Below are 27,653 nucleotides of genomic sequence, written 5' to 3'. Positions count from 1 at the left end.
AACTGTCATGATTTGTGTCATGGTGGTTGAAACAGTGGTCTTAATCATGGAGTAATTGTAATGATTGTATTAGATCATGTTAGACCATTCAATGCCATTGTATTGATCATTGAAATTTTTTTGACGGTTTTACAATTTTTGTGATAATCTATGAAAGGCCAATCGCGACATTTGGATCACACGACAGTCGGGACGAGGTATTTGTTAATTTTTCGATAGATACGAAAACAAAATATCAAGATCAGTGACAAAGTGATCAGTAGAATTTATTGACTGGGAAATATGTTTTTCTACAGAACTTCTTACCAGTGAGCATCTTGAGGGCATATCCTTGGGAGAGGTCAGAGGTCAAAGTAGTCTCCTCAAGTGTCGATAGAACATGAATTTCCTGTACACAAACAAAACAAAGATTGGATTTCCTTTCAAGTCCATTAAGACTAATTCAAATACACTCTGTCCACACCAATTCACAACTAAATCAACTGATTCCCAAAGGATAAGTACAGAATCCACCCAGCTCCCATAGGAAATGGTCAAACATGGAGAATTAATCATCAAATAACCAAGTTATAAGTACAATTTGTTCCTGGTTAAAGTTATTGTTTAAACATTTTGGAATGTTAAAGAAAACACAGCAAATTACACGTGCAATGTCAGTCCTCTCCTAATGTCTAAAAAAAGTTAGGTTGCCCTCATAAGCCCAAATCTTTAAGTTAAGTCGGTCGGTCAATTCTTTAAAAAAAAAGAATATTACCTAGATTGCTGCGCAGAAAAATCATACAAGAGATGATTTATGCAGTCAAAATGCATATCAAGTGCTTTTCAAGCCACTGAAAACAAATTTGAACAAAATCTTTGCCAAAATCTGACATTTTCTATAAAAAAAAAATTTGGTAATATAACATGTTTTTTGGGGCCTAGCATATATCACAGTTTAGACAAATTTCGAAACCTTGCTATCTCTCTCAGTGAAGGCTATAACTTGACCTGGGTCCCGTAACACAAAGGTTAGCGATTGATCGTACGCTTGATTTTTACGATTGTTCATACATTGTAGTCAATGGAATCAATCGTAGATTATTGCTAAGTTTTGTGTTATGGGCCCCAGGTCTTACCCAGAGCTGCCAACCTGAACAAGAACATTTCAATATTTTAAAAGATGAAAATCAGTATTTTGCATGAAACATCAGTATTCTTCTCATTTTTCAGTACTAAATATGGGAAATCTGTACTACTTGGCAGCTCTGCTTACCTTGGCAATGAGCCCAGCCAGGTGGGGTAGGAGTCCCTTGGCTGCCAGGTAGAGCTTCCAGTGGTCAGCCTTGATGAGGCGCTGGTACAGGGCCAGGAACTCCTGGGCACTCTCCCCGCTTGGTCCGACCTGGTCCAAGTAGCTGGTCAGTAGGTCTAGCATCTGCTGGCGACGGCTGGACACCTGATGTGGTCATTTGGAATAGAAGATAATGTAATGATTAATATATGAGTATATCTGTAACAAAGTGCACAAGTATATTAGAAATACATCTTGGATTTGAGATCATGGTTGACATGAAGTGTGGGAAGAGTGTGATGGAGAATGAAAGAGAGAGAAAAAAAGAGAGAGAGAGCATGATAGAAGATAGAAAGAAAGGGAAAATAGAGTGTGAGTGTGTGAGAAAAACAAAGAAAGACATACATGTACAAAGAGAGAAGGGATAACAAAAAAAGAGACAGAGAGAAATAAAGCAGAAAGAATAAAATGGCAGTTGAAGGGAAATGACAGATAAAGGATGGACTACAGAAAGCTAATGACATCATAATTCTTCATCTGAAACATGCATGTCTAAGGCAACACACTCTCAAAGACATGATAAATGCTTATGGACAAGTCATTGAATCATCAATTTGGCTAGCTCCTTTTTGCTTTAAAAGCATCTGATTCAGTGAATATACTTACATGTAGGTAAATTAGGAGACCCTTGCTTTCCCTTTTTAAGCCGAATTAATGAGGCAGAAGTCTTACCTGACAGACGCTCTCTACTATGTTAGAAGCCACCTGTCGTGCGGCTCTTGAGGACGAGGAGAAAAGAACCCTACACAGCCAGGTGTTACCACCAAGATTGAGGGTATCTGGTGATTTCTTGGTGGTTGCCATCCAACGTCTACCATACTTCTCCATCAGGTACCGCGACCTTGCCTGCTGGGACGGGAGCTTCTTCTCACTGGTTTCTGGTGATGCAGCTACATGTAGAAAGGAAAGGGTACGAGTCAAGGGGTTCATGTGTGTTGAAGTTGCAGGGGCGGATCCAGCTTTTTATAAAGGGGGGGGGTTGGGGTGGTATGCGAGGGAGCGTAGCGACCGAGTCCAAGCGAGCGGAGCGAGCGAGGGGGGAGGGTGTGGGAGGGGGGTGTCCCCCCTCCCACAGTAGGGAAAATTTTTGAAAATCTGTGTGTGAAAATGGCGTTTTCTAAAATTACAAGTTTTAAAAAAAAGATAAGATTTTAAAAAATGGTCCCCAGATTTTTTTTTTGGGGGGGGTTGCAACCCCCCCAACCCCCCCTCTAGATCCGCTTCTGAGTTGATATTCCTTGATTATGAATTTAACCATGGACCCAAAGGTATTGAAGGGTGGGTCAAATTTCATAATCTCTGGTTATGCACACTTTCTCAGTATCCTTCTTTTTAAGTGCACTGTAGCCTATCTCAAAGTATGGGTATCTATGGGTATTAACATCTCATACCCTAACAGAAAATTATCCTTTAATTTAAAAGAAGAAAATAACAGATGAGCAAGAAAATATTTTTGAAGAAAGATGCATTTTAGAAGTTGACGTTGCTGGTTTTCCAAAGTTGTGGTTGATTGGATAAATCGACACTCTTTGTAAGGCGGGGTCCTAATCGGTTTTGCTATGGCTGAACTTGATTTTTTAATTTATCATTTGAAACACCTAAGACACCCTACAACCCCTCTTACCTGTTTTGTTAGCGGGGACTCTGGTCTTCCATTGAGTGTACCCTACAGGACCCTCTCCTCCCATCCATCGGGTCGTGTTGATGTAAATATCACTTCCTGCTGGCTTCACGGTGCTTAGATTCTCAACCGTCTTCTCCTACACAGGAAGATATAAAGGACATTTTGAGACTCATTTTCATGGTAATTTGTTTGCTTTAAATAGGATTTTCATAATCTGTGACCATATTTGGTTACTTATATTTTTCACACGGTACCAAGGGTCACAGATAGTAACACCACAATTGTGAAAGACTCTTTTTAAAATGTGAAGAAAGCGTTCTTCAGGTACATGTAATATTACACAGATCAACAGTTAACATCGGCTAATTTCCTACTCCTAAATTCATGAAAATTGATGTTGCTTACAGGATAATATAATATTTTCAAGCAAACACGCAGACGTGCAAATTATAGTATAATATGTACTTACAAAGTGTCAAACATTGCAGAGCAAAAGTACAAAGAAGAGAGAAAGATAAGTTAGGTAGCAAGAATGAGCGAAGTAGGAGGAAGAACAACAAAAAGAGAAAGAAAGAAGATAAATATGAAAGACAAAAATGTATGAGAAGGGAAAGAAAGAGAGAAGGAATGGAAGAACATAAAACAAAAGAAAATTATATAGAAAGGAGAGAGAAAAGAAAAAAAAGGAACAAAGAAAGACCTAACAAAATCAAAGAAGAAAAGGAAGAATAAAAAACGAAAGACAAAGACCATGAAGGAACAGATGAAATCACAATGACCACACAGAGAATAAGAAAGGGAACTTCTCTTACAAGTACCTTGTTCTTCTTGCTGGTTGGTTGCGGAGGCTTGACAAGATGATGAAGGATGCGTAGGCATGGCAACGTGATGTTCTCCATCACGACTGGGTTGCATGTCTTGACGGCCATCAAGAACAATTTCATCACTGAAAGAAAAAAAATAAGTGTTTGGAATGATACTGATTTACTCTGATCACGCTAAAAAGATAAATATGAATTATGAACTTTTCTTTCATCAGAATATATCAATTCAAATGATTGTATTTAGTGCATTAAGATGTCATCATACATGTATGTCCAAGTTATTTATCTTTCTACATGCTACTTACCAATTCTAAGATCTATGAATATTCAAATATGCAAAAATAACTAGATTGAAATTTAGAAACTCTTAGTACACATTTCTGAGTATATACGATGTGAAATAGCATACTTGTTTATGTTTTTTTAATCAAATGAGAGAATACTTGGAAACTTCCGGCCGCACATAAATGTAACAAAATACTTTTACTCTACCCATAAATCTAAATACATCTAAATAATATCAATTTATTTTTACGAGGGGATTACATGGAAAAAAAGCATGAATAACTGAAATTGATCATTAATTTGGGGGCTGTGAAGTTCTCTGAATACAATCAGGTTTCTCACATGGTCCTATCTGGTTCCATTGGCAAGCAAGATAATGGAGATTCTAGATAATACTTCTTAATCTCATATGCACCTGTTTACAGATGACAAACTTACCACATTTGAGTCTCTTTTCCCAGCACGAGTCATCCTTCTCAATGGTATGGATCAAGAGAGCCATCTCATTACGCACAGCACCAGCCTGGATTGGGTGGTTTGAATGAGAAAGATGGGGCAAAATGACAATAATAACATGAGACTGCCGAAGATGGAGTATATACACCAGAGTATAAGACCCAATGTTAGATCAAGGGTGCGACCCCCACCAGGGTTGATAGTATTGATTGTATCAATAGTCATTCAGAGTTGTGCTTCCTCTTTAGTAAGGCTTTGTCATTTCCTTTGAAAAAAAAAACAAAGACACTTGCACCAAAGTTACTATTATACTAACTTTACCATCCAGAGCAATCTTTCATGGAATCCTTGATTTTGATTGGATGTTGAGCATTGCTACCATGTAGTCACCACTGGATGACAAAAGTTACTTTAATTGTAACATAGATGAAATGGGTCTAGATCTCCCAGTCAGACACACTTCATGCAATGGATCAGATTCTGTTGTACCGTCTGGAATTTTATCATCTTTCATCAAAGTCAGTATAAAAGGTTGGAAAACTGGCTTACATGTTAAGAAAAATAATCATGAAATTTCCTAATGTGATATCTCTCTTTGGGGAGTCGTAAGACATTTTTTTTTTTAATATCAATGATTCCTTCCTACATGTATGTGTCTAGAAGCTATGTTAGGAAAACAGCTAAAATAGGTAGGTGAAAAAACATATTGCAGTATTTCTTGAGTACCATCACACAAAGTTCTTCTAGAAGAAGAATTATAAATAGAATTAACAAACAAGAGATATTACAATATAAAATAAACAAAAATACAGAAAATTTGAGGATACATGTATATAGTTCTAAAATAATTCTGAATACAGTAAAATACTTACCAAGTCTGGGTTTGACCTATGACCTTGGAGGGCGGAACCGATCCTAGCCATGAGAATGTTGTTGAGTAACTGAGTGGCCGGGGCGTTGTCTCGGGTTAGCAGGAACAGTAGCTGGCGCACTTCTGTTCGGATGATGGCAGATCCACGTCGCATGTTGTAACCAACCAACTCCTGGATTAGCCCCTGTAAAAGGCGTATCAGAAGTAGAGAAAGAAAAAGTGCCCCTTCTGTATCATGATTAATTTCATATTTTCTAGAAAAAAAAAGTTTATTGATCTAGGTTGGCTCAGAAACAGCCTATCAAAAGACTTTGAATCATATTGCATTAGACCATTTAAACTTTTGAAAGTCAAGTGATTCGGTGACTAAGAAAAATGTAATGTGTTAACATCTATAATTCAAAGTGAATAAAAAATTATGGCATCTTATATTAACATTTTTACTGAAGTGATAAAATGAATGTAAAAGTCTGAATCTTTCAGATCTTTTTAATCATCATCATCATCATCTGCTGTAATCTTCAAAGGGCTCTGCAGCCTATCTCGATGATAAACAAGTATACATTTGGATCATGATGATTTACAGACTGAGTATGTATGTCATCATTTGTCAATTTAATTAAGTGGGCCCTGTAAGCTTATGGGAATGAATGAAGAAAGTTAGAAGTAAATAGTCAGTGGTTTACTCACCTGGTTGACCAATATCTGTCTGGTTTCTGGATGAGAAGCCAGGGCTCTGAGAAGGGTCACGCAATGTTCCGTAGCAGCAGCTGCACATCCATAGCAACGCCCAAGACTGGAAAATGACATGGAGTGGGAGGGGTTGATTAAGATGTCAAGAACCTTTTAAATATCACCAATGAATTTCTTTAATATCACATATCACAACACTAAATTTATACAGTCCTTCATACAAAATATACTTCTTAAGACATCATGGAATGAATCCAATAAACGAAGCACATCAAAATGATATGGAGTGGGAAGATTAAGATGTCAAGAGCATTCCACATATCACTGATGGCATTATGTTAAATTACATAAAAATAAAGACTTACATGAATCCTCGAGTTTCATACAAAGTGCACTTTCTCAGGAAATAAACCAGACATCATGCCTCTGGCTAATGCATTCACTTAAACATGAGTTTATCATATCCACTCCCTGGGGAGCATTGCTACAGGAGAACATATAGGAACTACAAACCAAGGTATTCATTAACAAACTGGGTGGGTGTATCATCAAGCCGTTCGTAAGTTACGAGCGACTTTACAAACAACTTATGACCCTTTATTGTGGTAAATCTTGTACACTAAATTTACATTGGTGTTGACTTAGCTCTTAGGAAAGGATCACCAGTTGTTCGTAAGGAAACTCTTAACTTATGAACAGCTTTATGAAACACTGTCAAGGTACCTACATGTATTTTCCCTCATATACAGAATGGCAACATAGATAAATGCCTTGACAGGGGTAAAACTATCTTAGCATTTCAAAAACATGCATAGGTAAAAGGAACACAGAATCTAAATTCATGTTACTTTGTTATTTCATCTCAAAGATGAACCTTACAAGGAAAAGATATCCTACCTCCTTTCTTGCTGGCAGCTGGCGACCTCCATGGCCATGGTGCTGGCTGTTGGGGTGGGGTGAGGGCTGGGTAGGGGTGACATGAGGGGTGTCATTCCCGAGTGAGGTCCTCCCGCTTTCAAGGAGGATTCCCTCTGCCGGCAGTCATACTCAACAAGCTCCTTACGGCAGGCAAGGACTTTCTGTAACATTACAGAAAAATATGCAATATTTATATAGTGCATAATAAAATGTTTCTAAGCGCTGCTTACTATTTACATTTACCAGCTTTAGCATGACTACTCTGATTAAGCATTCAAGGAATTTCTTCATACCAGGTACCCATTTACTACACCTGGGTGGGGTATCGATACAAATGTTTCCTTCTCATTATCATTGTTTTATTATTTCTCTTCAGCGTTTTGCCTCCTCTTCCTTCAATTTTCTTTATATGTACTTTTCTTTCTAGTCCTCTCCTTCTTTTCCATTCCCCTCCTCCCCTCTACTGCTCCTCCTCCTCCTTTTCTTTCTTGTTTTTATCTTTTCTTCCTCCTCTCCACCCTTCATTTCCTTATCCTCTTTCTTCTACTTTTTCCTTCCTTCCTTCCCTCCCCTCCCTTCTCATTCTTCTCATCTCCTCCCATGTCATCTTTCTACTTCTCCATCTTTCCTTCATCCTTCCTTCCCTCCTACTTCTTTCTTCCTGTTCTTTATCCCCTTCTTCCCATCTCCTCCACCCCTCCACCATCACGAATCCTCTTCACACCTGACATACCTGTATGATCTTGCTAAGCTCCTCGAACGTTCCCTTGCAGTCTCCACAGTAGCGCTGAGCCAGGAGCTGGATCACACGGTTGACAGTGGCCACCCCGGAGCTCCCTGAAGGACCACTGGAGGCTCCAGTTGCAAGATCCTGCAGAAGGGAAATAGGAGATATCAGATGAAGGAGAATACAATACATCCAACAACATTGTTTCAATTCCTACACCATCACAACACCAGTCACCACTAACACGCGACTTATAAAGAGGAAGCCATTTCAATAGCATAATTGTTACAAAGCCTATAAAGGTTTAGTCCATATGTCCCTATTCAAAATTTACTGTAATGAAAATATAACATTCATAAACACATTTGAAAATCTGTTCATTAACTTTGTAAGTTAAATGAAAGAAGGGACGAAATTAAAATGTTGCTCATTTCTATGAGTTTCGGTTGAATTTCTATTTAAGTCTAATGAGATCTGCATGATGATCTTCAAGTATTTTATAATGATCAAAACAGGACCCACATTCACACACCTAGCTCATTTCTTTAAATTCAAAATACCTTCATGAGAATGACAATAATACCAATTAAACGAGAGGAGCTGAATTTCTTGGAAAGTTTTTTTCTCCCTCCTCAATTTTCAGGTTACTTACCGAAGATTTCTCCCCACCCGCTTCATGAACTTTGACTAACAGAGCTTCAAGTTGAGGGCGGTGTGAAACCAGCTGGCGGTAGACACGGTCTGCCCTCTCAAGCAACGAATTGATGCTGGTAGTGGCCTAGATGTATCAAAGTAAAAGGAAAACAGTAATCAATATTCGTCCAGTAGAGGTTTCATCAGGAGGCATTTACATTTTTTTTATGGGGCATTAAAGAAAATAAAAGAAAATATTAACAAAACGAAATGAGAATAATAATGATAATACTAATAATATGCAACATTTATATAGCATGTAACACAATGTTTTTTGGTGTTGCATACTATTACCCCGGCTTTAGCAAGGCTACTCTGATCGGGCCCATCAAGCATTCAAGGAATTCCTTCCTACCCGTTACCCATTTACCACACCAGGGTGGAGAGTGGCAAATGTAGATAAACGCCTTGCCAAAGGATGCAAATGCTGTAGTGGGATTTAAACCCCTTGTGGTTCAAAGTCCGGAGAATAATCCACTGAGCCACAACACCTCAATGAGAGACATAGAAACATACAAACCAATGTGGAAGGCCAAGGTACAGCAATATTAATCAATTTTCTGACCATTGCTACTGACAGATTATTTAAAGAGCAGGTGCATGAATTCATAAAGAGTAAATACTACCACCCCTCCCTGCAAGAATATTTTTCAGAAAAGATGGGATGGGGTCAAAGGCATATAGAGAAGCTTTCTTTCTCTGAGAATAAAAATGGCAAACATGGTATCAAAGAGAATTAATTCATTACCTTCTTTCTATCCTCCTCGTTCTCAATGGGATCAACGGCGCAGCACGCCCTCGCTGTCAGGGTGTAGTCAAACTTGGCGTACTTGCAGAATCCGCAGGAGTTGCAGAGGAACGGATCTTTCTCATCGTAGTTGATGGCTCTTTACAAATAGAAACATGAATGAAACATACACAAATTATAAATAACAAAGCTTTTGCATACATTCCAAGTTTTTGTCAAATTCATACCAAAATGGTAAGGAATATCTTTGGTTTCTGATTTACTTTGCACTGTTTTTAACACATTCAAAGTAAACTGACCAAATTGATGCTTATTATAATCATAAGGTCTCAACAATCTCTGGCTACTCTATCCAATGGGGAGCACTTCAGCAATCACTTCAAAGCTCAATTGCTAGGATACTTGTATATCGACCTTGAACCCACCTGCACTTGTGACACTGGAAGACATTCTCCCCGCAGTTGCCGCAGACGCCGGGATTGGCCGGCACCGAAGCACTGCAGCGAGGACACTGCAGAGTCTCGGCAGATGCGGTCAGGTTGTCGTAGAAGTCGGCGTACTCGATCATGATGTTCGCAGCGACGATGGGAAGGGGGAATTCAAGCTTGAGTTCAGTCTGTCCAGCGGCGAGCACACATTTCTTGGCCTTGTGCCAGATGGTAGGTCTGAAATTAGAGTATTATGAAGTGATCAATAGTTCTTTATTAACCAGATGTAGATTACGGGCCTGTGCTTCATTTACAGTTCCTGAAATCTACCAGTAATGTACATGCATATTTGAATATTAATGAAACATAAAGGCTAGACAGTTGCAAGAAGAAAATAAATTACAAGAACAGGAAGTGAACTGGGGAACTGTATTCAGAGGCTCCAGGATGCAACCATAAATGAAAGAGAGACAGTTGTAACACTCATCATTATGGTGACATGGCCAGCTTCATCTGTATATAGAGTGCATTGAGTCAATCCAAGAATTTCTGCTTTTCAAGACAAAACATGTACCAAGATTCATACTTTCTTTAACACTTCAAAGTCAGTGGTCTTCTGAGCAATGTTTTGTCTGTTCCAAACCTCAGTTTCAAACACAGTTGATAGGCTGAGCCACTTATTGTAGCGCATCAATTGTCCTTGGATAGAGCTTCAAGCAATAGGTTCCCTCACTGGTAATACTTCCTTACAAATATACTTGTGTTTCTTAACAGAAGATTAACAAAACCAGACTTACTTGTTCTTGAGTTCAACAACAGACTGGACGGTGCGGTTGTTGTAGTAGATGTTGATTGTCCTCACCATCTTGGTGCGTTTGAGATCGCTGATGCGAAGCGTTACCTTGGCGATGGTATGGGTGCCGACGAGCTTCACGATCTGGGAGTTGGCCGTGTTCCGTGAGTCAACCTTCAAGGCTGTCAGTTTCATATTCTACAGAAAATATGAAAAGAAAATTATATGATGTTTGAAGGTTTGCATGGTGATATGGACAATCGCAGAAGTGTTTGACGGTACAACAAGTGGTAAGTCCTGGAAGGTCCAAGAAACGTGGATATAGGTAGAAGTGAAATGGAGAGGTAAGAAAGTGGAAGGTTGGAAGGTAGAGTATGTAGAGTGCAGTCCTTTAAAAGACTGTAAACTAGAAAGAGATTTGAGTAGTTGGAGAAGATAAAAGAAGGGTGGCTAGAGAAGAGAGGACTTGATGTTTAGGGCAGCTTGACTGTCTGTCTTCAGGACAATACTTATATCGTAATATGATCATTTTGTTGAAAGTACATTTTTATATAAGAGCTATTTATCATTTAATGGATCCCATTCAAATTATTTTGTTAGATCACAGCAAACAACAAAAGACAAAATAAACCATCTTTCAATAATCACAACAAGTTCAGAAATATTCATGAAAACAAACACTGAGAGGACAGCAACAAAAAATACTCTAGTGAAACTTAAAGTTATGTTTTTCTATTGCATGATACTACCCCATACTGCTGTTAATAAGCTTGGAGTATTAAAGATTTTATCTTTGCCAAACCACCAACTAACATACATGTACATGTATGACAGGGGAACATATTTCATTCAGTGAAAAATGAGATACACATTAAAAAGTCCATCCCATGACCATACAGATGAATTTACATGTATATTAGTCTTGGAAGGAATAAGTACACTGCAACTTTTGAAACTGATTAGATTTTCATTATCTTTCCTATCTGTATTCCCAGTTAAATAATTCATACTGGCCTATTTTGCTTATACATGACTTTTTGATGTTATACTCACGGTAAAGGGTACTTCTGGATTATTGCATACCAGACAAGGGTCGCTCTCCAGATAGAAGCCATCAAACTCTACCAATCCTGCTAACATGCTAGAGAAAGAAGACACAAAATACATTTTATCAACTTCTTTTTTATTCCTTTTAAATAATCTTATGGTTGAATGCACGTGTACTTGTATCTGTATATACTAGGAAAAGAGATTAGGAAATTTGGGGGGGTAGGTCACTGTTAACCCTACAACTCCTGGGGCGCAGAGGGTGCGTGGGAGGGGGGGAGCTATGGCATAAGGAGGATCGTGCTGCTTTTGTTTTACAATAGTTTTCTTTCAAGTCTCGTGGAACTAATTGTAACAAATTTGCAACACCTAGGTACCCTAGTTCGAGGGTTACGCATAGTCTTGTACCAGTGCTTCAGACCCAAAATTGCTCACAAACATAATTTCATGCATAATGTATTTAAAATATACTTGACAACTAGGAATGATCGTGTGTCTTAAGCCAGCAGCAATGGATTAATCTAAAATGAGATAACTTACTTGTAGATGTTGGAGTTAGGATGGTTGGCGAGGCATTGGTTCTGTGTCTTCAGTAGAGTGGCAGCCTTTTGGACGTACTGCAGGGACTGGAAGGAACAGACAACATGGAAAGATTGAAGATATGAAGCAACCAATTTTACTGATTTAATTATTATCTTTAGGGCTCTTTTCCATAAAATGCTTTCTTCTTAATAGTTAATTTACTTGTCATTTATGTTTGTATTTTTCTTTCATAATTTTTTTTTGCTCATTTGTTTTGCCTACCTTGCCTACAGTGTAGGGTGCCTTGAGTGAGAAGTAGCCCAGGAGGTCAACAAACTGTGATGCCTTGCGTCCATAGTTGGATAGCTCCGGCCATAGCTCCCACATCAGCTCCAGGAGCTCTTCCTGCTTGGCTGGTGGAGAACTCCTGAAAGAATGTTTAAAAAAAGGAGGAAAAAGTAGTTATACATGTATACATGTATGCTTAAATTAATGAATCAAAGATTTGTAAGTAGAATGAAAATGAAATAAAGAGCAATGATATAATGTCAAAGAAAACTTGTAGAGGGGATGCATCATATGGGTATCAATATCAGTATCAGTACCACAATAAGCAAATGGAGGAAGTGGAATCAGTTTAATAGTGTACCCTTGGAATGTAAGTGTAGAAAAATGACTGATGACGATGATGGTGGTGGTGATGATAATGATAGTGATAATAATAACGATGGTAATGATTACAGTGATGATAATGGTAATGGTAATGGACATGGTAATGGCGATGATGATGATGATAAGAAAAAATGACGGTAGAGATACAATGATGATGATGTTGGTTATGATGAAAATTGAGATGATGATGATCAGATGATGTTAATGATAAAGTTGATAACAAAAGATGATGATTGATGATGATGATGATGATAACAGAAGATGATGGTGATGATAACAAAAGATGATGATTGATGATGATGATGATGATAACAAAAGATGATGATGATGATGATAAAGACAAGGACGATAACGATTATAAATTTCACCTGAAGATATAGAGCAAGAACCCATGAGCTTGCCAGCGTAGTGCCGTGTTGTTAGACTCTAGAAGATGAGTTCTGATGAAACGACGGAGGATGTCACGACCGATAGACTTGTTGAGCTGATTCACCAATGCCTGACATAGCACTTCATCATGTACTGGAGGGCTCTCTGAGAAAAATAAGTGACAAAAGTTAATAGTAAGTATAAAGTTCAGTTAGCTCCACCTTTCAATCTATCCATAAGGCAAAAGCCATTCCCTTGACCTTAATTAGTTTATTCTTTTTATCCATTCAATTGTTTATTAATTGATTTGATTCAGTTAATCCTTCATTTGATCTCCTATAAATAATTGACCAAGAATTTACCTAACAAGTGGAATGCCTCTGGCGGTCTAACCTGCATCACGCGATTCAATATAGCAGCAGTGCTGACTTTGAAACCTACTATAACTCGCACAAGATGTTCAGTGATACTTGGTTACTATTATGTCCACGTTTTATGAACTAGACCAATACACTTACAGAGATATGATGGTAATTCAACAAATACCCCCAATTTGGCCAAAGTTCATTGACCTTATATGACCTTTGACCTTGATCATGTGACCTTGATCATGTGACCTGAAACTCGCACAGGATGTGCAGTGATAATTGATTACTATTATGTCCAAGTTTCATGAATCAGATCCATAAAATTTCAAAGTTATGATGGTAATTCAACAGATACCCCCAATTCGGCCAAAGTTCATTGACCCTAAATGACCTTTGACCTTGGTCATGTGATGTGAAACTCATGCAGGATGTTCAGTGTTACTTGATTAACCTTATGTCCAAGTTTCATGAACTAGGTCCATACATTTTCTAAGTTATGACATTTCAAAAACTTAACCTTAGGTTAAGATTTTGATGTTGATTCCCCCAAATGGTCTAAGTTCATTGACCCTAAATGACCTTTGACCTTGGTCATGTGACATGAATCTCAGGCAGGATGTTCAGTAATACTTGATTAACCTTATGGCCAAGTTTAATGAACTAGGTCTATATACTTTCTAAGTTATGCTGTCATTTCAAAAACTTAAACTTAGATTAAGATTTGATGTTGACGACGCCGCCGCCGCCGTAAAAAAAGGCGCCTACATGTATAGTCTCACACTGCTATGCAGGTGAGACAAAAACCATTCATCAACCCATTTATTCATTCATATGTTAATTCACTCCCCCATTCAATTATTCATTCATCCATCACTTATCATTCATCTGTCCATCCATTCAACTATTTATCCATTCACTACCACATTATCAACCCACTTCCATCTTTGTCCATTCTTCCATCAATTCATTCATTCATTCATATCCCTCCAACCCTCCCTTCTTCAATTCATTCACTCATACATCCATTCATATATTACACTTTTCTAGGATTATTGTTGTAGAGATTGTCATTGATGATGTTGTTACTGCTGGGGCCCGTCTTACGAAGAGTTACGATTGATCTGATCAACCACAACTATGGAAAGCCAGCAACAACCACATCTAAATACCATGTTATGTTCAAATTATTTTCTAGATATGCTGAGTATTCTTGCATTCATTGTTTTCTTGAAAATTTAGTGTGCTTCTCTTTATTTACAAAAGACACTGTGCAAATTTCCTGTAGTAAAAATCATGACATTGATAGATTTCCATACAGTTGAGGTTGATCGGATCACTCGTAACTCTTTGTAAGACAGGGCCCAGAAGTTATTAGAATCAATTCAACTATCCCAATAATCACCTTTCTCTTCAGATTTATCTTTATCTTTGTCTTTATCCTTGCTCTTCTCCTTGTCTTTCTCCTTCCCACGTTCCCTCTTCTGCCTGGAGCTTGACGAGGACGACGAAGAGGAGCTTGAGGATGCTGGTTGACCTTTGACTCCACAGAGAGCACAGGTCAGAAGCTGAAGAACGAGAGGCGACACTCCTTCATCGAGATGGAAGCTCGCTTGCAGAAGGCTGGGGATAACAGCTATAAATGCAAAAGTAAAGCAAAGTATGATGTTTTGTGAAACCTGGGTCAAGGCCTCATTCATCTCAATTAACCAAACGTTGCAATTGTGCTATCAAACTCACATGATGTACATGGTAACTATAATCAAGACAAGACAATATGCAGTCTTGAATGAAAATAAGCTCAGTAAATTTTATGGGTCAGTCACTAAGCTCTCTCACAGAAGTAACAACTGAGAGCCAATTTTCTATGGGATGACTGATGAGCTATTTCATAGAAATTATAGCTCTTTGTGTGAAGGAAACATCCAACATAGATTTTACTTTCCTTCTCATACAGTCTTTCACTTTTTAATTTGGGAATTTGTTTTATTTTTGGGTGCAAGGTGAATCCGGCAACCCCTGTAGTTGGGACTAAACCAGATTTGAAACCTGGATGACTGACTGAATTGAAATATCACAAACATCAAAGTGAGAACACTGAAAAGTGGTGTGAATTTAAGAATGACAAACTCACTCTCATCCTTGATGGCAAACTTCTGCCAGTTTGTCGTTCTGGAAGTAGCCACTTCTTGGCATGCTTTCAGATGCTCAATCTATACGACAGAAATGTTGAAAACAAAAAATTCAGAAAAGAACACAGAATGCAAGTTTCGAATACGGAACACAACATCTGCGTCACAAATATTCATACTCCACAAAAAGATATGATTTGACAATAATCAATCTTTCACATTCAACATACATGTACCAGTCTAATTGACAACAAAATGTTGCACGAACGTAACAATGTCATCTTTATAAATCTTTGATCAAAATCTTTCTAAGTGTTTCAAAGACTATCATTATTTGAAAACAATAACTGTGGACACAATCCTACTTTATCTATTCTGCTGGGATTTTTTTTTTCAAATAAAAAAGGAGAAAATAATGATAATACCCCGCTGTTTATATAGCCCTTAACACACCAGAATAAAGTATCTAAACACTTTTCAGATACATCATTACGCCAGTCATCACATCCTGGTTTACTCGGACATAATGCATGCATTTTTTCCACTCCCTCAGGAGTGTTCCATGATTCTATTCCATATAATAGTGCAACTTGAATTTTTGTTTTGTTTTTCCGGCTTTCTTGCTTTTTAACAGTCAAGGTTGTAGTCGAAGCCGGGAGTTCTGAGTCACAAGGCCATTAAGGAAAGACCTCCAAAGACTTTGTTCGCCTCAAGGCCAAGGCCAAGATCGGCATATTTGGCCTAGAGGCCGGCCTCAACTACATGTACCTCCTAGGCTTTAGTCACTAGTAAAAAAAACATTTATTTGGAGAAGACAATTGAATATTTACCAGAGTGATAAGTGTATCATAAGGTAGTGATATAGGAGTGGTTGATACAGTCTCCAAATGAAGACCATTCTCAGAGCAGATTTGCCTACAGAATAAAAAAATATAATACATTAATTTACACATGAAAAAAAAATCAAGTTTATAGGTCATAGAAATCCAAACATTTTGAATCATACATGTATAACTGAATGTACATACGTCTGAACCACTATGTGTGGGGGTCTTTCTGAAGTGATTTCTTTGTTTTCCACTTTATATGAAAACTTGTAATGCTCTCTAGAAAAAAAGACTTGAGCAGTTTATGAAATGAGAAAGGAGAAAAATGGAGGAAAATGTACAAAAAGGGTGATTATTCATGGAATTGCCTATATGTTAAGAAAATGCAGTGTGAGATCTTATTACAGATTTATCGCCCGAAACACCAAGGTGGCATTTTGCCCCCCACCCATCCCCGAACCAATAACCCTCGACTCCTCTACTCACTTGATATCTCTCATGTGTGACTCCAATGCATGTAGATCCCTCAACTGCCTGTACTTTTCTTTCGATCCACAGATGAAGAGAAGGAGCTTCCTAACCTGACGTCTCACGAACGGTGTTTGCTGGGTCATCATGTACTGATTATAAAAATTGACAAATCTAAATATAGACAGTGTTTCCAATTTATGGATCTACAGTTTCAATTAGCTCAACTGCACACCACATCATATAAATTCTATCTCTCTGCTATATTTGTTACATTTTGTCATATGATTCAATTTCATTTCTTTGGCCAGAAAAGCAATCACATCAGAACTGCACAAAAATTATGCACCCAACTGATTAAAAATGAAATAGCCTTGATCCCCACATTTCAAACGCATAATACATGTACAAGTATTTATGGAACAATCCTTGGTAGGATGCAGAAGTAGTTACAGAAAACAATAATTTTATCTGAAGTCTTTAAAACGACAGTTGACTGCTACCTTACCATAGTACATCTACATAGATCTGGGTTTTTTTTTACATAAATTTATTTAACTCTGTGAAATCATGAAATCTGAGCTGAAAAATTACCATACTGATGATCACCAACACAGCTAAACACATTTGGGACAATGCATTATTATTGCTTGGAAAAAATACCTGACACCTGGCTGTAATGCCATACTTGTATTGTCAGTTTCTCAGCAATCAAATATTTTCTACCACAATCATTTGGCAAACATTTTTTCATTTATACATATAAACACTTTGGGTGTCATTTCATTGCATTCTGTTTGAATGCAATATTCAGATCATTACAACAACTGCAATTATGTTTAATTTATAGATACAACAGAGAAGTGTACTTACCTCACAAAGGTAGTAGAACCAGGCTTGATCGAAGATGGGGATACCGACAGAAGGAGCTGAGTCACATATCTTCTTCATCTGATAACAATGAAAAGTAATAACATTTAACTGTTAATGAAGATAATATTAACCATACCATGCCACTGAGCAAGGTACTTTAGTGTTATTTTCATCCATCCACTTTTGACAACCAAGTAAAGAGCCATCTGAAAGATTTTTATTGCTTGCTGACAGATGATATCAGAGGGATTTTTGTGTTTGTAAAATAAAAATATGTGTACATGAAAAATGGCATGTTCAGTATTCAATAATAAAAGGAGAAAAAGACCCCCTCCCAAATAAATCTTAATAAATAATTTAAAAAAAAACCAAAAACAAAGCCAGATAATAAAAGAAAACCTACCTGATATGGCAATCTAAGGACCATCTCAGTCAACAGCTGTGGGTAGGCTTCAAACACATCACCAGCATGACCCTACAAACAATAATTAAAGAGCTTGTTAATAAAGACGTCTTCTTGGCTTTTCCTCAACCAAATACATTTTACAGCTATACTAATGATTTGGAATCTATTTTGCCACGATATCCTTCCTGAGTAGCATAACAAAAATTTGATAGGTCACAAGGATCATTTATAGCTTTCCCACCACTTCCATAATTTTATCTTTAATATGAACATGGCCTTCTTCGTTATAGTATCTATAAACTCAGAAGTTGGAAGATGACTGTTACACTGCATTGGCTACCAATTAAGTACATGATCGAAATTCAAAATCCTCCTTCTGATTTTCAAGGCTGTGCATGGTTAAGCTCTAGGATATGTGACCTCCCTAATAGAACAATGTCATCTACATATACATCCTGGCTTGCTCTCATCTGGCACTGGTGTCACTCTTCATGTACCCATCACAGATCTAAGGGAATTTGGAGACCGTGTCTTTTCATCTATCGCTCTACGCCTTTAGAAATCCTTCCCTTCTTCGCTTCGTGAAATTGACAGCATAGAACTCTTCAAATCGTCCATCAAAACACACTTATATCAGCAGATGTGCAGTAATTAACTTAAATGGATGACCCCGCACCTCATGTTTTTAACAGAATTATGGCGCAATATAACTGTAGAACTTGCACGACAAACATTATTATTTGGTTGAACACCCTGTATTATGACATACCTTGACATACTGACGTAAGAAGAATGGCGACATGTCAGGAGGAGCTGAGGGAGGGTGAGGCTTGAGGAGGTTCCCTCCTGGCGAAGCAGGCTCCTAAACAAGTATGAAAACAGCATAATAAATAATGATAATAGCAACAACAGCAAAAACAACAACGTCTTCTCACACTTTACAGATACACTTCAAGTATTGAAATTTGTCAACCTCTTTGAAGTGAGAATATGCATTCAATAAATGATGCAACTCATCTGTAATCTGTCAGCTTATATCATGGAATCATTATGCGCTAATCCGACATTTTATTTGAGATATCATATGATATTAAAAGAAATTGATGAATCAAGTCTGATGCAAAACAATTTCACACTATAAGTGAAATTATTGTAAGCTATATTGTTGTAAAGAAGGAAAAAACTTCATTTTATACCCAATATTGCCATTTGATATCTCATTAGACATCTCATTAGAAATCTCATTAGAAATTAACAAATTAAAATTATTCTTTGATTCTGTATTGACTCTGACCTCTGAGACACTTCGTGATGTCGATGACCAATTATATCAATATATATATAATGTACATTTTTATTCGATAGGATCGAAACCTTTATTTTGTATCTTTATTATTACAGTGCCACTGATACTTCGTGTTTAAAAGGTTCCTTCGCATACAAATCATGGCTGAGACACTCAGAAATAAGAGTGTTCATTACATTTCGATTATGAATATTCATTATCAGGTTCCGGTTGTAGGATTTCAATTCTCCAATCATCACCTCCATCATCATTGTCATCATTGTCATCATCATCATCATCATCATAATCACCAACAGCAAATTCGATTTCACATTCATCCTTTATTAGTTTTTTTAAACTTCATCCTCTCTTCATCTCATCACCATTACTACCACCATCTTGCTGTTATGACACAGAAAATTTACACACAAATCACATATCATACCAATAATCATAAGTTTTTGGTAATATCAAATTATCCTCCTGAGTAATGACATGGACATTTTTTCTATTTTCAATACAAACAATACATGTATATCATCTGATAATAACTATTACTCAACTGAAGATTTTACTTCTAGATTTAGAGACATGGAACATAAATTCAGTTTGCTTCATATTAATGCTCGTAGTTTGAACAAAAATTTTGAGTCATTGGAATCATTACTTTTCACTTTAAACAATTTCAAATTTTCCATTATTGGTGTCACAGAAACATGGCTTCACAATACTTCACCTAACATATTCAGTTTGGAAAACTATAATCTCATTAGGCGTGACCGGGAAGATCAAAGAGGAGGAGGTGTAGCATTTTACATCAGTGAACATTTACAATTCAAAGTAAGGAAAGAAATATCATTAAAACAGAGTGAAACTTTATTCATAGAAATCACGAAGCCAAAAAGCAAAAATATAATTATTGGATTGATTTATAGACCCCCTCATGATAAAGTAAATTTATTTTGTGAAGACCTTGAAACGTGCCTTCATACTATTAGAAAAGAAGAGAAACAAATATATTTAATGGGTGATTTTAACATCAACCTGTTATCCCAAAATAATGAACATGATTTATTCCTACACACAATGCATTCATTTGGTTATTATCCCCATATAGCTAAACCGACCAGAATTGATAGCCATTCATCAACACTTATCGACAACATTTTTTCAAATATATTAAACAGAGATATTACCAGCGGATTGTTAATATCTGATATATCGGATCATTTGCCGGTTTTTTCAGTTTGCGATAATGATATTCCAAAAGAAAATATACTCAAACCGACAATGTATAGAAAAGAATCTCAAAATAACATTGAATCGTTTAAAAGGGATCTTGCTATTGAAGAATGGTTGGATGTATTTCATGAGTCTAATTCAAACATTGCATACACAAATTTTAACAATAAATTGCAGACATTTTACGAGAAAAATTTTCCTCTCGATACCATACCTGCCAAAAAATCAGTATCAAAGCTACGAGGGCGCCGAGCGGGTGTGCGGCCCGCTCCAACGGTAGGGACTCTGCATTTTCAGCATGTAAAAGTAGCATTTTCCTACACTTTTTAAAGCAAATTTACCCTCATTACCACACCAGAGGATGACCTACATGTAGAGTCGACCTTAATTTATCAATTAAAAAAGGTCTTTAAAATATCACTTTGAGACAAAAACCCACCCAGTTTCATTTAGGTGTGATTTGTTTTCATTTAAATGTAAGGAATCACTTTTCTTGTTCACCAGAGCTCTCAAAAACTTTAATTTTGAGCATATTTTTGTGAGGCCCTCTATTGGTGGAAAGTGAGATTGATGCAGATACAGATTCTCTTTTTAATTAAAAAATAATTTCAAGAATTCAATTGACTTTTGGGCAAGGGCATATTTTTTATGATGAATTTAGATTTAAGTTAGCCCTACTTTATTAAAAACTGACGTGCCAAAAAATCAAACATCTTTTTATCCAGCCTACATCATCAATGCAATCATGCATCAAGGGGAAATAAGCCAAACATTGACAATCTTATTTATGTTATTTCACCACACAGGGGTTACTGACTGAGGACAAGGTTATATCATAACCTACAATGGATAAGTGTTTGTTGGTATAAGAAAGCAGATTTTTCAACCATGACAAAAACGGAGCCGAAACTAACGGCTGCATGCGCCCGACCCGCACCCACCACAGCACTTGCGGTGCGCCGGCGAGACGGGGAGGCTGAGGCGCAGCAACCCGGCGAGCGCCGGGAGTTAGGCAAGCGAAGCAAGTAGATTTGGTGTTCGACTCCGAAGGCTCAATTGAGATCAAAAGTTGAAAATCTCCTTTCTTCCTCAAAAATTTGACAATTTGAAAAAATAAAGTACAAATCAATGTTAAAATTGCATAGGGATAGATCTTAAAGTTAGAGTAACTGCGTCGGTGTGCAGCTGTTAAATCAGCGCAGCCCAGCAGACTCTGCAATACCACTGAAATCACCAACACACTCTAGACTTGTACACTACACATTCTCTAAATCACTCCCACACTTCAAAATCATCTGGCGACATGGGCAATACCTCAAATAAAAAGTGATTTTTTTCTTACCTAAATCACCATATTTCGCATCAAAAATATCACCATCAGTGATTCTTAACATTGTAGTGAAATTTTCACGGTTTTTCCGATGTTCGTGGATTGTGAAAACATGTCCTCACTAAAAACTGGCACTTTCGCGAGCTGATGTCAGCCGCCATTTTTTTTCCAGAAGTCAACGCTAACATCGAAAAAAAAAAAAAAAAGACATGAATACGACAACAACACCTCAAAATGTAGGGCTCTAAGTGCGGCGGTTGCATGTACGCTCGTTATTTTCACATGCATTTGCAATGGAACTGCGCACATAGCAGTGTTTGCGCGCCGTTTACTGTGTATTTGCGTAGCCGTGCGCTCCAGTCGTTTATGCGTTAGTCGCATCTTACAGCCGTGCATGCGTTAGTCGCATCATACAGCCGTTTCGATAATTTTAACACTAAATTGATTAACCCAAAAATCAGAATTTTGGTTTTAAAATTCGGAATTCGGAATGGAGGTAGAAAAATTGGTATAATTCCGCCAAAATCGGAATGGTTGGCAGGTATGTGATACCACTGGTCAAAAGAAAGAAGGCAAAAATGCCATGGATTTCTAAAGCAATTTTAAGATCCATACGTACCCGAAATAAACTTTACAAGGCATTTTTAAAGAACCCTTCTATTCAAAACAAAAATAAATACAAAACTTATAGAAATAGACTAACCAATACAATTCGAGCTTCTCGCAAATTATTTTATTCCGAGAAGCTTTACAAAGTCAAATCAAACATGAAAGCAACATGGGAGATTATAAATGATTTGATTGGCAAGAAACCCAAAATATTACCCAAAGATAATTTCACAGCTCATGATGTTGCGATAAATTCAGAAGATGTAGCTGATACATGTACCTTTAATTCCTTTTTTGTTAACTTAGGACCCTCATTGGCAAACAAACTTGACAGAACTGATGAAAATTTTGGAAAATTTCTTCCCACACCCATTAACTCTTCTTTATTCTTTAACCCAACAAATGTTCAGGAATTAATTGAAATAACAAAAAATCTCAAATCAAGCAAATCACAGGGAATTGATAGAATTAGTACTTTCCTTCTTAAGCAGATCATACACTATATTGCCTCTCCTTTGTGTCATATTTTTAATCTGTCGATTAGCACCGGAATATGTCCTGATTCCCTAAAAATTGCAAAGGTAAATCCTGTTTTAAAAAAAGACAATCTGCATGAAATAACAAATTACAGGCCTATTTCTATTCTTCCCAGCATTTCCAAAATATTAGAGAAGATTATTTGCAATAAACTTTATAAGTTTCTAGATACTTTTCATTTTCTAAATTCTAACCAATATGGATTCAGGAAAGGACATTCGACTGATCAGGCGTTAATACAAATATACAATAAAATTACAAATGCAATGGCAAAAAAAGAACATATAACAGGTGTATTCATGGACTTAAGCAAAGCCTTTGACACTCTTGACCACCAGATATTACTTTAAAAACTTGAAAATTTTGGAATTCGCGGAATTACACTATCTTGGTTTAAGAGTTATTTGTCCAATAGAAAACAATATGTAATTCACAATAATATTCCTTCTGATTTTCAGTTAATACAATGCGGAGTTCCACAAGGATCAATCCTAGGCCCCTTGCTTTTTTTAATATATATCAATGATTTGACTTCTGTAACACCTTTATTATCATATGTATTATTTGCAGATGACAACAACATTTTTTGTTCACATAATAGCTTAGAAACTTTAGTAGATATAATTAACCGTGAATTACCAAAACTATCTTTGTGGTTTAAGTGTAATAAGCTTTCACTCAATATAGATAAAACAAACTTTATATATTTCAAGCATACACACTCACATGATAACAAATTTCCTTACAATATAAACATAGACAATACTCCTCTCAAAAGGAAAAGAGAAACAAAGTTTTTAGGTGTCACAATAGATGAAAATTTAAATTGGAATGAACATGTACGTTGTATAACTACTAGTATTTCTAGAAACGTTACCTTACAAAATGAAAAACATAATTCCACATACAACTCTTGTCATACCAGGGACCTGAGAAGCGGGGGTGCTGGGGGTGCTGCATGTATTATTTTCCATAGGCAGCACCCCCACGAAATCAGGTTCCCCCTGTATTTTTTTGATATGTTATAATGTACATAATTATCACATCAGACAATCGCAAATCATTTACATAGTCTTTCACATATTCCAATAACATCCCTCCTATATAACGCGACTCAATCAAGCTCCAGCGGGGCAGCACTCCGATACAGACGTATAGTCGCGCGCAATACGTGATACACACTGGGGTGGTTGGACTTTAAACTTCCAGGTTTTATGTCGAATCAAGTGAGCGCGCGCCCGACCGCCCGTGTATTGTATACAAAAATTACAAGTAATAGAAATCAAATTTCACAGTCTTTTTCGCCCTGCCCCATGGCCCTACGGGCTGGGAAGCGGGGGTGCTGGGGTGAAGCACCCCCAAAATTTGGGGGTGCTGCGTGTGTTATTTTCCATATACAGTGCGTCCCAGAAAAAACGAAACCGAGATTAAGCGATGATTTATCATAACTTAATCACAAATACAATAGACAAATGACCTACCAATGTAAAGCTTAGAATCTCCTCTTTCATCTGATATTAATTAGATTATTCCTCATTCACGCATGAGTGAGCAAAAACAATTTGAAGAAAGGATACCAAAAACTCATTTGGCAAGGGGTATCTGAATTTCAAAAAGAAAATCACATGCCTAAAAAGTTAAATATCTGCTCTTTTATTTGATACCTTAATCACAAAATATGGTCAAGAAGTAAAAAAGTTATGTTCCCTCGAAATAATGCTTGTATTTCCATAATTTCATTAAATAAACGTGTTTTCACCGGTTTCCCACAGAAGCTATCGTATGGTTAACAAAAGACTTAATGCATGGCTGATCGTCAACAAAACGGAGTGTCGAGTGTGTTTGAATGAAAGCCTGTAAAACCTCTTCATTTTATGAAATTATTGAAATTCAAGCCTTATTTCAAATAACTAGAACTTTTTTATTTCTTGACCATTTTCTGTAATTGAGGTATCAAATTAAAGAGCAAGTATTGATCCTTTTAAAAATGTGGTTTTCTTTTTGAAACCCAGATACAGCCCGCCAAATGACTTTTTGGTATCCCCTCTTCAAATTGTTTTTGCTCACTCATGCGTGAATGAGATATAATCTAAGTAATTTCAGATGAAAGAGGAGATTCTAAGCTTTAAAATGGTAGGTCATTTGTCTATTGTATTTGTGATTAAGTTATGATTAATCATCGATAAATCTCGGTTTCCTTTTTTGTGGGACGCACTGTATATAGGCAGCGCACCTCCTGGAAATCTAGTGGTACATGTAGGTATGATAAATGACAGAAATGTAATGAAAATGAACGACGTTTTGTAGACCCCCCCCCCACTTCATAATTTTCCGACACATTACTTGAAATAGTGTTTAAATTCACCCTCTTTCAGATCGGAATATCAAATGTTTTCTGCTCGCGCTTCGCGCTCGCATTATTGATTTTTATCATAAAAAATGTATTTAGAATGCCCAGATACTAAGTCTAACTCTAAACACGCGCACGCATGTTTTTTCAGATACGCAGCTTGATTTGGGGGGGGGGGTACTCTGGGCTGAAAATATTTATATCAAATACATTTTATCATAATAAATAAATTTTATCAAAATCTGATAACGATTAGTTAAGTTATTTAATTCTAAAGTTTAGCAATATTTTATGAAAATGGTGATATGCATGTCGTCATGAATATTTAATAGGTGGGCTGATGCTGTCACATCCCCACTATCCTAGCTGTTCCTTGTGGAATCAAAATTGTTTCATTTTTTCATACCAGAATGAATGATACATGTATGTCTCCCTTATAATGAAATAAGTTGCAGCAAAGAATATCTAATGGACTAAATCAGTTGTCAATTCAACTGTTTTGGTTCTTGAAAGGAAAATATTGAATAAACCTAATTTTATATAATAAAATACAAAAGAACAAGTGGGGAATAATGCTAATCTTTAAAATGCAATAACTGTGATTCTTGTCTGATTTTGATCAAATCTTTATTCTTATGTTCGTCTGAGTTTTCTTTATCTGTTCAATCTGAAAAACAGTGTGGAATTGGGTCTAGATTACAATGCAGAAAATATAATTCCGATGGCCATTCATACAGGATCCTTAAATATGGAATAAACATACCTAACAAGGTGAGTCAAGATCCGATATTAATTTTTAACGTTAGAGCATACATTTTAACTGCGCGTACCGGTATTTATTTTGAGTGCCACTCTATGGTGCCACTGCAGCAACGGCAACGCAGCGCAGCGGACCTCTCATTAAGTGCAGTCGGGTAGAAGCCGCGCGCAGCCTACCCATGAACGGTCTAGCAATTTTTATAGCTCGACAGCTAGAGTAGGAGTCAGGACTAGGTCCGGCAACGTTAGATTTGTTCGAGATTGGTTAAAAATCAGCAAGGACTGGAGGGATATAAAACAAATATATCAGGCGTTTCTTTCGAAAGCATAGTGGGAATTATTAATCCTCGGTTGGACTGGCAATGTAACTATTCGGGAAAAATAGTAATTGCCAGTCCAACCTCGGATAAATAATTCCCACTATACTTTCTCAAAGCCTGATATATTTGTATAATATATATATATGTGTGTGTGTGTGTGGTATGTGTGTGTGTGCAATTATGTTAAACTCAATTGTGTCTGTCCCCCCCCCCCCACCTCTGAGGAGAGATTTCAGCACCCCCACTGAAAAAAATCGTTCCCAAGTCCCTGTGTCATACTCTACAATTCATTAATATAGCCTTATATATCATATTGCAACATAGTTTGGGCAACATGTGCAAAAACTAAAATTAATACAATATACTTATTACAGAAAAAAGCAATTCGAATCTGTACTGATTCCCAATATTTATCACACACAAATCCATTATTCCATAAACTAAAGACTCTAACAGTATTTGACATAAATACTCTTCAAAGTTTACTACTTATGTTTAAGTACGTAAATAACATGCTCCCACCTTCATTCCACAATTTTTATACTCTGAATACATCTATTCATTCTTACCCTACCCGTAACTCTTCAAATTTCCATTAAATCAACCCTAAATTGCTTATTGCGCAGAGATCCATAAGACACCATGGTCCAGATTTGTGGAACTCTCTACCAGAGCCTGAAAAACAATCTTTGTCTCTTCACTCATTTAAGGCAAACGTTAAATCTATGTTATTATCAGAATATTTGAAGTAAAATTTCTGTGTCATATCCTTTTTATCGTGAATTTATTCCTCCTTCGATTTAGTCATTACCAATATCTTCATCATGACCACCATCATCTCCATGGCCTTCATCATCATCATCATCATCATCATCAACATCATCATATCACCGTCACCCTCAGCTTTATCATCTTCATCTTCATCTTCATACTATAATATTGCATGAATTCATGTTTTGTATTTGAAAATGTATGCCCATTCTGTTTTATAAATGTATTAATTAATTCAATTAGTATAAAATTGGGATTGTCATTTTTTTCAAGCAATCTGCTTATGATGACAATCCTTCTCCTGCAAATTGTGAATATCATATAGTTAATCATTTTTGTCTGAAATTATCTTTTTAATACTCTTTATTTATGATTCATG

At 36.8% G+C, this 27,653-nt stretch overlaps 1 protein-coding gene across 1 annotated transcript in view; it reads right to left on the bottom strand.

Moving 5' to 3' along the window:
• The window catches only part of LOC129277849 (E3 ubiquitin-protein ligase UBR4-like), a 50,530-nt gene that overhangs the window by 4,142 nt on the left and 18,735 nt on the right, over positions 1 to 27,653 (bottom strand). The window contains exons 26-50 of the mRNA XM_064110228.1: positions 18,841 to 18,933; positions 18,069 to 18,140; positions 17,666 to 17,743; positions 16,811 to 16,944; positions 16,328 to 16,412; positions 15,500 to 15,578; positions 14,771 to 15,001; positions 13,000 to 13,165; positions 12,242 to 12,386; positions 11,978 to 12,063; positions 11,444 to 11,531; positions 10,395 to 10,588; positions 9,595 to 9,834; positions 9,170 to 9,308; positions 8,381 to 8,506; positions 7,735 to 7,872; positions 6,981 to 7,162; positions 6,081 to 6,186; positions 5,392 to 5,574; positions 4,502 to 4,586; positions 3,767 to 3,900; positions 2,955 to 3,090; positions 2,003 to 2,220; positions 1,253 to 1,435; positions 307 to 388 (exon numbers count right to left, since the gene is read on the bottom strand). Of these exons, the coding sequence (XP_063966298.1) occupies positions 307 to 388; positions 1,253 to 1,435; positions 2,003 to 2,220; positions 2,955 to 3,090; positions 3,767 to 3,900; positions 4,502 to 4,586; positions 5,392 to 5,574; positions 6,081 to 6,186; positions 6,981 to 7,162; positions 7,735 to 7,872; positions 8,381 to 8,506; positions 9,170 to 9,308; positions 9,595 to 9,834; positions 10,395 to 10,588; positions 11,444 to 11,531; positions 11,978 to 12,063; positions 12,242 to 12,386; positions 13,000 to 13,165; positions 14,771 to 15,001; positions 15,500 to 15,578; positions 16,328 to 16,412; positions 16,811 to 16,944; positions 17,666 to 17,743; positions 18,069 to 18,140; positions 18,841 to 18,933 (3,403 nt within the window). The remainder of the gene's footprint in view (positions 1 to 306; positions 389 to 1,252; positions 1,436 to 2,002; positions 2,221 to 2,954; positions 3,091 to 3,766; positions 3,901 to 4,501; positions 4,587 to 5,391; positions 5,575 to 6,080; positions 6,187 to 6,980; positions 7,163 to 7,734; positions 7,873 to 8,380; positions 8,507 to 9,169; positions 9,309 to 9,594; positions 9,835 to 10,394; positions 10,589 to 11,443; positions 11,532 to 11,977; positions 12,064 to 12,241; positions 12,387 to 12,999; positions 13,166 to 14,770; positions 15,002 to 15,499; positions 15,579 to 16,327; positions 16,413 to 16,810; positions 16,945 to 17,665; positions 17,744 to 18,068; positions 18,141 to 18,840; positions 18,934 to 27,653) is intronic.

The sequence above is a fragment of the Lytechinus pictus genome, chromosome 15 (genome assembly GCF_037042905.1).
Source record: "Lytechinus pictus isolate F3 Inbred chromosome 15, Lp3.0, whole genome shotgun sequence".
In the NCBI taxonomy this organism is placed as follows: Eukaryota; Metazoa; Echinodermata; class Echinoidea; order Temnopleuroida; family Toxopneustidae; genus Lytechinus; species Lytechinus pictus.
The sequence above is the reverse complement of the archived record's forward strand: the minus strand, read 5'-3'. Positions and strand labels throughout refer to the sequence as shown.